Source organism: Gavialis gangeticus, unplaced genomic scaffold, assembly GCF_001723915.1.
Source record: "Gavialis gangeticus isolate Ggan-Ray unplaced genomic scaffold, GavGan_comp1, whole genome shotgun sequence".
Classification (NCBI taxonomy): Eukaryota; Metazoa; Chordata; order Crocodylia; family Gavialidae; genus Gavialis; species Gavialis gangeticus.
In genome coordinates, this window is record NW_017729018.1 from 12,979,501 (window position 1) to 12,989,194 (window position 9,694).

The 9,694-nt window shown below is 61.2% G+C and overlaps 2 protein-coding genes across 3 annotated transcripts; both read right to left on the reverse strand.

Moving 5' to 3' along the window:
• Nucleotides 1-498: 498 nt before the first annotated feature.
• LOC109295055 (granzyme M-like) lies at nt 499-3,487 on the reverse strand. The gene is made up of 5 exons (XM_019513718.1): nt 3,081-3,487; nt 2,745-2,901; nt 2,390-2,534; nt 1,314-1,565; nt 499-744 (listed from the first exon to the last, which is right to left on the reverse strand). The coding sequence occupies exons 1-5, from the start codon at nt 3,484-3,486 to the stop codon at nt 586-588; spliced, it is 1,119 nt and encodes a 372-aa protein (XP_019369263.1). The 5' UTR covers nt 3,487; the 3' UTR covers nt 499-585.
• Nucleotides 3,488-3,946: 459 nt separating this feature from the next.
• On the reverse strand, nt 3,947-7,017 carry CUNH19orf25 (chromosome unknown C19orf25 homolog). Of its 2 annotated transcripts, none has more exons than XM_019513569.1 (3): nt 7,010-7,017; nt 6,361-6,527; nt 3,947-5,367 (listed from the first exon to the last, which is right to left on the reverse strand). In XM_019513569.1, the coding sequence occupies exons 2-3, from the start codon at nt 6,494-6,496 to the stop codon at nt 5,171-5,173; spliced, it is 333 nt and encodes a 110-aa protein (XP_019369114.1). In that variant the 5' UTR covers nt 6,497-6,527; nt 7,010-7,017; the 3' UTR covers nt 3,947-5,170. The 2 variants fall into 2 exon arrangements, with proteins under 2 accessions (XP_019369114.1, XP_019369113.1); XM_019513568.1 differs by having other exon boundaries at nt 6,990-7,017.
• Nucleotides 7,018-9,694: the final 2,677 nt, after the last annotated feature.

Sequence of the window (9,694 nt, forward strand, 5' to 3'; positions counted from 1 at the left end):
ACCCCCATGCCCCTTCCCCCCACAATATACAAGACTAAGACTTCACTTTCAGCTATTATACAATCACGTCTATGTACACAACACAAACAGATGTAAAGCAGGACAAAAATATTTTTTGAAATCAAATTAATGAACGTTGTAGATGTGTGATTTTAAGCATATAATTCGGTATTTTTCTGGTCCCAAGATGGCAACCAGGGGGTGGGGCACCTGTGAAGGGGCGGGTCTACCTATGTGGCCCTCAATACCTTGCCAAAACTCAGTAAGTGGCCCTCTGCCCGAAATAATAGCCTGCTCCTGGCATATACCCACGCATGCACACACACTTATGCACACACAAGCACCCATGAACACACCCATGCACACAGACACACACATGCATTCACATGTGTAAACTTGCATGTGCCCACACACAGACATGCATGCATGCACATGCATGCACATGTGTGTGCTCATGCACACATACACACTCCCCCCCAGCCATGCTATAACCCTCCACTCAACCCAAAATCACTTCCTGCCAGGAACCGCAGGTCTGAGCTCTGCTGCCCACCGGGGCCACAGCGAACGAAGCCTCTGGCAGGGTTACCGGCCCTTCAGGACCTTCTTGATCCAGGCCTTGTAGGGGAAGACGGCCGTGGCGACAGGCGGCTTGAACACGTCGATGCAGGTCTTATCCGAGAAGGATATCACGCCGGCCGCCTCCTCCTTCTTCCCACACACCAAGGGGCCCCCAGAGTCCCCCTGCAAGGGTGCAGGAGGCAGGCAGTGAGCTGGAAGGGGCAGGGGCAGGGGCAGCACCCCTCGGCAGCAGGGGGGGTGCAGAAGAGGATGTGGGGCATGTTGCCTCCGCTGGGCACAACCCACAACACTACCCCAGCCTGGGGCAGGAAGGCTGCTCAGCCTTGTTGGCTGTCCCATCCTTAGCCTCTGCTTTGGGGAGTGCAGTGCAGCCCAGAGACCCAGCTCTACCTGCCCCTAAATCTGCCAGACACCGTAGCCCCCAAGCTCCCAGCGCGCCAGGGAGAAGCAAAGCCCTGGGGTTGAACCCAGCAAGCAGGGGTGGCATGAAGCTGCCCAGAGAGCAGCAGCCCAAAGGGACACCCTCAATCCCGGCTGCATTTCGGGGTTTTGGGGGGTGCAGAGGCCACCCCCTGCTTGAGATCCCCATCACCTCTCCCTGCCTGTGAAGAAGGCTCCAAGCCACTAAAACATCAGGGTACCAGGACAGTGAACCCTCAAACTTGGCTGTGTCGGGGGGAGCTCTGCACTGCCCACCCCCCACAAGCCCATCAGGTCCCATCCATCATCACCTTGCAAGGCGAGCCTTTAGCGCCCTGGTAGCAGGTCATGGTGGGGGTCAGCTCGCCGTGCCAGAACCGGCTGCCGTTGCACATGCGCATGTCCAGCACATGGACATGCAGCTCCTTCAGCACGGGGGAGAGCCGGCTGGACTTCTCGGTCAGCCCCCAGCCAGCCACGCTGCACTGCGTCCCAGCGCCCCACACCTTCTTGGGCAGCATGAGGAGCTTCGTCTGCCGGTTCTTCTTCACCTTCCTGTCCAGCTGTGGGCAGGGGCGAGAGGCCTGCTCAGGTGCCATGCGGGGGAGGCCCTGAGTCTGGGCATGCGCTGGGGCCTCTTTGAGCCATCCAGGGCTCGGGTCAGGAGAGGGGTGGCTCTGCCCCAAGCAGAGGCACAGATGCGGGGTAGATATGGGAGCTTTGTGGCATCCCGCCTGGCCAGGCTCAGCGAGTGTTAGCAAAGAGCAAGGGGTAGCAAGCCCCCAGCCCTGCCCCAAAGCCTCCTCCCAGCGTGGGGCAGCTCCACCGCCCACCGGGGCTGCATTTATACCATGCACCAGGAAACTTAGAGCACCCACTCACGCTACCCCCAGGCTGTGCCCCCAGCCTTGCATGATGCAGTACAGCCCCCATCCTCCCCGCTCTGTGATGCCAAGGGGCTTGCAGCTGCGGGTTCACAGGTTCGTGTGAGGAAGAGCCCACGTGGTACCAAGGTGTGGAAACGAGGAGCGGGAAATGACTTGGGGCTGGGGCGAGGAAGCCACAACTTCCTGCCCTGCTCTGAGCTGCAGCTGCAGAGAGCTTCCCCTGCACCCCATCTCCTCCTGCCTCCATGCAGCCCCTCCCGGAGACACTAAACGCCCTGTTTGCCTTCACCCGCGCTGACGTGGCTTTTCCATCCAAGCTCAAGTGCAATGCTGGCCTGGATAACCTCCCTGGGTCCCTCCCAGCCCTGCCTCTCATGGGTGAGCCCCAGCTGGGGAAACTGAGGCAGGGGAGCAGAGCAATGCACATGGCAAGGAGACACCCTCCTCCCTCGCCCCAGCCCCACGGCTCTCCAGGAGCTCGCAGCTACAGGTCCAGGCACCTTCAGCAGCATGATGTCGTTCTCCATCGTCTTCAGCTTGAAGCCGGGGTGTGGGACGGACCTGGCGATGCTGAAGCTCTGCTGGTAGGGAGAGGCCTTGTCCAGGCTGTGCAGCCCCACCACAGCCTTCAAGGGCCCCTTGTCCCTGGGGCACAGAAGCAAAGCTCCCTCACATGAGTGACCTCCATGCCAACCGCCTCCCCCGCCAATGCTCCCCCCAGGAGGAAGCTCACACCGCCTTTCCAAGATGCACTCCCACTGCCCTGGAGCACCAAGGGCAGGAGACAACGTCCAAGTCCCCTGCACGTGGTGGATGAGCCCCCAGCTCAGTCCTTCCCCTTCCCTGGAGCCTCACCGTGGCAGCTGGCAGTGAGCAGCAGTCAGCACCCAGCGTGCGTGCACCAGGGCCCCCCCACACATGTGCCTGCCGTTGGCTTGGAGAGACACCATGTAGGGCCTGGAGTGCGGCTTGGCTTCCTGGCCCCCGATGATCCATGACTGGAGCCGGCCAGCTGCAAAGACACAGGCTCACAGGCAGCCCACCCCTCTCAGGGCTGAGATCCCCACCGCCACCCCAGCACCCACCTTGTGGCCACGTGAGCAAATGCAAGCAGCAGAGATGGACCTTAGCTCTCCTAATGTCCAGTCCAGCGTCCTCATCCCTGGGTTCACCCCGCCACAGTCCACTCACCAGCCTCCCCAGGGTAGAGGAGCAGGAATGGCAGCAGGACCAAGCTCACAGACACCTTCATGATGCTGCTGAGCTGCATCCGACTGAGCTGTGGCCTCAGTGCTCTCACCCACCTCCCCCCAGCTCGTGCCTCCTCCCACAAAGGCTCCGGGGCATGGGGATGAGACAGGGAAGATGACAGTTTAGGGTGTGAAAGTCTGAAGGGTGTAAAAGCACAGGGTTGGGGGGGAGGAGATGCACTCCCTGGCTGAAAAGCAGCAGTCAAGGGTCCCCGCGCAGGGGAAGCGAAGGCAAAGGAGTGTTTTTGGGGCACCGCTTGTCTGACCCAGTGAGAAGAGGGTCGCTGGCAGGGTGGAGACACCACCCTTCTCCCCCCAGGGCTACTGCACACCTGAAGAGGTGGCATTGCCTCCACGCAGGGAGCAAAGGAGCCTTATAGGAAGGCAGAGGGGGCTGGATGCAGGGGGAGGCAACTGGGGGCTCTGCCTGGGAGCTGACAGCAGTGGGATCAAAAAGGCTGAGGGCCTCTGGCCTAAAGGGAGGACACAACTAGTCAGAAAGGAACTGAGACCCTGGGGGTTTTACTTAACAGCCTTCAGCTGGCTGGGCACAGGGTGCCAAGAGACTCCCCACCAGCACCCAGCCCTGGCCTGACCTACGGCATCACAGAGCAGTGGGACCGAACCACATCAGGGCAAACAGCTGCTGGAGGTAGGACGGGAGCGTCCGAGCTGGGAACAGAGCCAGGTATTGGCTCCTGGTAGTGACTTTCCCAACCCCTATCCCTTATCTAACCCTGCTCATCAATACCTCCCCCCTCCCCCAACAAAACCTCTGCCTTAAAGAACTTGCAAGCAGGAGATGGGTTTCTGGAGAACTGCATTTTAGTGACAGCTTCTTACTGAGGTGCACGACACCGTGGCCCTGGGCCTGACTGCCCCCTGTGCACATTTTCACCTTCAACTACACGATCTGCTTGCTAAACATCCTGGTGGAGCCCAGAATAGCCCCTGGCGTCCTTCCCTGGTCATCCCCACAGCAAGGCCTCTACTGAAGCCGGGATGCCCAAGGAATGGGGCTGCACCACAAAGCCGGGTCTCTCCAGTCCCTAAAGGCCGACACTGCTCTTTGCTTTGGACACCTTGGAGGGCACTGCAGTCCTGGCTGTGCTTGATGATGCCTTCACCTTCCGCAAGCTGTTCAGGAGCTTCTGCTGGAAGAAGGCGCTGTGGTAGTCCAGTTCGTTAAGGTGCCTTAAAACCAGAGGCACCTGGTGTTTCTTTATGTCCACGTACACTGGGATCATTTTTGTGCCTTCCTGCTCAATCACGTGATGCAGGTTCCACTCCAGGACCTGCTGGCACCAGGGGTCATGCAGCGACTGGGCCGAGAGGATGATGATGGTGACCCAACTGGCCTCGATGACCTCGGTGGCTTTCAAGGCCACTGATGTCCCAGCCACTTGGTCCTGGTGCTCCACGTAGCCCCGGAAGCCGTGCTCCATCAGGGTCTTGGAGATGCGGGAGGCCACGTCGTCGTCGTCAGGGCAGTACCAGATGGAGAAGTCATAGGTGAACCGAGGGTGCGAGAGAGTCTCCATGTCGATGATCACCCCACGCATCTGTGGCAATGCCGAGGCACTCATGGCTGCTATCCCAGCCAGGTCAGGCTGCAGTTTCCTGTCTGGGAACCTGGCAGGAGGCTGCACCCAGGAAGGGCCCGTTCCAAGAGGCCCTTTCACTCCGAGCAGTGAGCCTGGGGCAGCCCATTGGCAAAGACCTCCCCAGGCAAGTCCTGTCACCACTCCACACCCACTGCCCCCAGCATTTCCAGCCACTATGAGAGGGACACTCCTGAAAAGCTGCCTTCCCAAGGCCTGGAGAATCCAGGGACGACACTGCAATGCCCAGTGCACCCACAGAGGCAGCTTTCCGACCCTATAATTTAACTATGGACATAAGGAACAATGTCAAAGACCTTGGCAACAGGCACACGCTCACAACCACTTCAGGGTATGGAGCTGTGCTTAAAAACCCCGGGCTATCCCCAAGTGTGTGAATGCCTGGGCTGGCTCTGCAGGGCAGACTCCCTCAGACAGCCTTCTGCTTCATCTCCAGGATGTTCTGCTCCAGAGTCTCCCCTGCCTGCCTCAGCTCCTCACACTTCTCCTTCAGCAGGCTGCAGGCCTTCTGCAGCCGCTGGTTCATCTCCACATAGGCATGGCTCTGCCGATACAGGAGCTCGCTCTCCTCTTCTGAATCCTCCTTCTTCCCAGGGGCTGCCAAATCTGGAAAGGGCAGAAAACACAAACTCAGGGGTGCAGAGGCCTTTCCATGCACAGCCGTGCATAGGATACCATGATCATTAAGGTTTGTTTCCCACTGGCAGGGGAAAACCACAAACGTGGCAGGGGGCAGCACTCTGACTGAGGTAATACATAGGTACCCCCCACTTTGACTTCCAGTGGGAGAATCCTGGCTACACACTGACTTTACGGAAATGGGAGACTACTCCCTAGCTTGTTCCTGCGGCCGTATGACGGAGGGCAAGCAAAACTCGGGGGCATCCCAACCCTCTGGGCTTGGACTTGCACGTAGGATACTGGTCAAAGGATATGGAATTATCTGAAACTCCAGGCGGGGTGGAGGCTGCTTGCCGGTAGCAGGGCCACACGCGGTTCTTGAATGACTCATGGATTCGATATTGATTTGACTGAGATGACTTGGGACATGAAAAATTTTCTTTAAGAGGAGACTGAGGAGGATTGAACAGCAGCCTTCAACTCCAGGCTATTTGTGTCCCTCTGGCCGAGGGAGCAGCTGGGTCCGCCTGCCCCTCTGCACGCACACTCCCACCCCTCGTGTCAGACAGGTGTTTGCCAAACTTCTACCGCACGAGTTTCTGTCTCTAGCTCAGTTAAAAGCTGTTGGACAAACAGCCCTAGAAGCCACAGACCCATTTGCTCCCCAGAGCTGGTGCAGAGCAGGATGTGGCAGGGGCAATTTCTGGGGCCCTACAGCTGACTCGTGTGAAGAAAAGGAGGTTTATAAAAGCAAGCGGGGGAGGTGCCCCCGGGGTCCCAGCTCAGGAGCTCCAGTCCCCGGCGGACCGCGAGACGCATCCACCGAGCACCCAGCAACTCGTGTCAGCCGAGCCGCCAGAAAACAGTGACTTTCAAACCTCGCTAGAGAGAGGCGCGGGGAGGGAGGCCATGTGGTTTACGGGGGCAGGCGAGACCCTGGGGGTGACAAGGGCAAAGACCGGGGATGGCACCCGCTACCTTCGCTGGGCTCAGCTACAAGGGCGAACACGGGGTCCGTGGGCCGTGCGCTCTGCACGTCCTCCAGGATCTGCTCCACCGCGGGCGGCGCGGGCCGGGTTGGCAGCACCACGCGCTTCTTGGCTTTCGCGCTCATCACGTGCCAGCCTCCGCCTGGGAGCCTGCGTCTGCAGCGGGTGGGGGGCTGTGAGCGACCCGACCCCAGTGACCCCAGGCCCCTCAACACCCCCCATGACCTGATACGCAGACCCCCCCAGATCCCCCATGGCCTGCCCTGATCCCATGCCCAGACCCCCCCAGTGACCCCAAACCCCTCCTGATCCCACACCCAGGCTGCTTAATGACCCCCACCCCCATGACCTTATACTCAGACCCCCCAGATGTCATGCCCAGACCCCCCATGACCCCAGACCCGTCCTGATCCCATACCCAGGCCCCCCAATGACCCCAGAACCTGCCCGTGCTCCCCAATGACCTGGCCCCCCAACGAGCCCTCCACCCCATGACCTTATACCCAGATCCCCAGGCCCCCCATGACCCCAAACTCCTGCTGATCCCATGCTCAGCCTCCCCCCACAATGACCCCCCACCTCCCACACGCTGCTCCGGGCGCCCGGCCGCCAGCTCACCCCCAGGCCGGCCACCGTACCGCCGGCCTCGGCCCCACCCGCTCCGCGTCCACCCGCACTGCCGGCTCCCTCCCCTGCCACGTGACGCCGGAGAGAGCCTCCCTCCACAAGCCCCGCCCCGCGCGCTCCTAAAGGAGCCGAGCCCTGGCGGCAGCGCCTCCCGTGGCCGGGCGGGGCAGTGCAGGGGCACTCGCCCACGTGCCCCCCGTGGCAGGTGCCCACCCCAGCAGGGCAGCATTAGGAGGGGGGCTCTGCATGTCCGTGCAAGACCCCATCCACATTCACCAGCCCCCTTGGCAGCCCCCCAAGCACCCCAGGGTGCTGCAGTGCCAGCCGGCACCGCCCGGTTGGCGGCACTCGAGGATTCGAGGCGCCAGGTGCCTGCAGGGAGACGCCAGCTCTGCTCTCGCCCCGCCGGGCAGGAGCGGTGCCAGCCGGACTCTGGCTGGGCAGGCCCCCGAGCATTGGGCATGAAGAGACTAAAGGTGGCAAGCATCTGCCTCCTTCGAGTCCAAGGGGCTGTGCACTGCCACGTCCCCCGACCTGGTGCCCTGGCACCGCCGCCACCCCCGCAAGCAGAGGGGCTTCAGCCTCTCGCGCCAGCCCTCGAGCTCACCGCAGAGAGCAACACAGACTCAGCACCAGCCTGGGCGAGAGCTGCCTTTGGTCCAGCTTGCACGAAACAAACAGCCCTGAAGGGCAGAACCAGATTGATTTTATTTTTTACAAATAAAAGACAGAGAACCAGCAGCTGGGATATCGAGAGGGATGGGGCTGCCCACGGGAGCAGCTGGAAGGTTTGGGAGCCCCGTGCGCCCTCCAGGATTTGCAGCTTGGCGGGAGTTTGTCCCCAGGCAGACCCGGACCCGGACCCGGACCCTCGCCGAACAGACATCACGGGTTGGGGCTGGGAGTGAGCAAGGGGCACTAGAGCAGAGCACAGATGGGACGTGGTGCAGACAGGGCTTTTCACACCCAGCCACTAATAGAAGTCAGGTCCCAGATCCGCGACGACAGGGTGGGGCGGTGGAAGGGGTCAGACCAGCCGGACATCAAACCCTCCCCGGGAAGGAGCCAGGACCCATCCCCCAGGTGACAGAGGATTGCAGAATTGACACAACCACAGCCCTGTCCCCAGGACAACCCGCTATGAGGCGAGTGCAGCTCAGCGCCCCGAGGGGTGGACGCTGGCTGCCGAGAACATTGCCTTCCCGCTGCCTGGGAGACGCAAGAACTGCATACGCAACGCACCTATACAGCCCCCGCGCCCCACAGTCGCTCACCCGGGCTCATCACAGAGAAGCTGAGCCGGGAGGGACACGTCTCACACACATGCCGAGGCTGCAGCAGGGAGGTGGGCAGCGGAGGCTGACCGCTCATGCCATGGCCATTTGCCTTTGCAAAAATGCGGAAGCCCTGTATGTGCTGCAAACTCTGCATGCCCAGAGCAGTCCGTGCTTCACGGTCCAGGAGAGCAGACTGGAAATCTTCCCCCTCCCTGCAAGGCAGCCAGGCACGGAGGACTTGGCCCAGAGGGCACAGAGCCCTCTGCGTGGCATGTAAGCTATGTGGACATCAGGTCAGGAGACCACCAGCAAAAGGGCCAGGGCAGGGGGTGGCCCGCACCAGGCTCCTCAACACCTAGGGACAGGGAAACCAAGCTCTGCCCAGCCCAACTGCAAAAGCAAAGAGCAGGGGCTGCGATGCCCTGGGTAGCGCCAGGGCACGCGGAGGATGGGGGCTAGAGGGCTGCCCACAAATGTCCATGTTGGAGACTGGAGATGCCGGCGACAGGAGCTTCTTGGGGTCAGGAGACCTGGCGCGGGGACGACGGGCTCCCTCTCTCATGGTGGCTGCTGGGCAGAGCTGGGCACATGAAGTGGGTTGGGTCTGTGCTTCGGGGGCTGTGGGAGATGCCGTCTTCACTTGGTCTTCTGGGAGTCCAGGGCGAGGTTCACTGCTCCTCTTGATGCTGGGGGAAGGCAGAGACAAGCAGCACCCGGCCCCAGCATTAGAGCATCTCTTAGTACTGGATTAGCACCCAGAGCCCCTCCCCCTTCCTGCCCACCCCCACAAAAGGGAGGCCTGGTCTCCTGCCCGTGAGGGCAAAGAGACACACCCAAGGTTGCAGGGCAGGGTGGTGGCAGAGGACGCCGGCACAGCTGCAGCTGCCTGGCGCCACCTTCCTTCCGAGCTGGGCAACAGACCCAATTCTCAGCAAGCAGCAGCTTGCCATAACCAGTAGGCAACACTTGATCCAATACCCCGGGATTAGCTCCTTGGACACCCTGCTGCCCTGACAAGGCCGAGGGAAGAGCTTTGCATTGCCCTTGGGCAGGAGACCAAGTCCGGCGAGAGCCATGCCCAGGCCCAGTCGTACCCTGGCGGGCAGAGCCCAGCGTGCCGTGCGCATGCCGGCCAAGACAAGAACAGTGTTCCCACGTAATCCCCTTTGGAAGCAGCTGGAGGCCTCCTAATCCAGCACTAACACCGTGACCTGCTGCCTCAGCGGCTCGGGGGTTAGCGCCGGGCTTGGGAGCAGACCCCCTCCCCTCCAGGGAGCCAACGCCAGGGTTATGCTTTGCTGGACCCATCCCCAGGGGCTGGAGCAGGTCAGCGAGGCAGGGCTTCTGCCCTGGGACATCCAAGCGCAGGTTGGACCGGCAGCCAGAGGGCAGCAGGCTGGGCTCAGTGGCTTTCCAAGG

What these genes read in the sequence shown, in the direction of transcription:
- LOC109295055 (XM_019513718.1), bottom strand. Translation starts at nt 3,486, where the DNA reads ATGCCACCTCTTCAGGTGTGCAGTAGCCCTGGGGGGAGAAGGGTGGTG. An exon ending in CCTCTACCCTGGGGAGGCTG is followed by an intron (nt 2,902 to 3,080) that starts GTGAGTGGACTG and finishes GTGTCTTTGCAG; the next exon opens with CTGGCCGGCTCCAGTCATGG. An exon ending in GCTCACTGCCAGCTGCCACG is followed by an intron (nt 2,535 to 2,744) that starts GTGAGGCTCCAG and finishes TCTGTGCCCCAG; the next exon opens with GGACAAGGGGCCCTTGAAGG.
- CUNH19orf25 (XM_019513569.1), bottom strand. Translation starts at nt 6,496, where the DNA reads ATGAGCGCGAAAGCCAAGAAGCGCGTGGTGCTGCCAACCCGGCCCGCG. An exon ending in TGTAGCTGAGCCCAGCGAAG is followed by an intron (nt 5,368 to 6,360) that starts GTAGCGGGTGCC and finishes TGCCCTTTCCAG; the next exon opens with ATTTGGCAGCCCCTGGGAAG.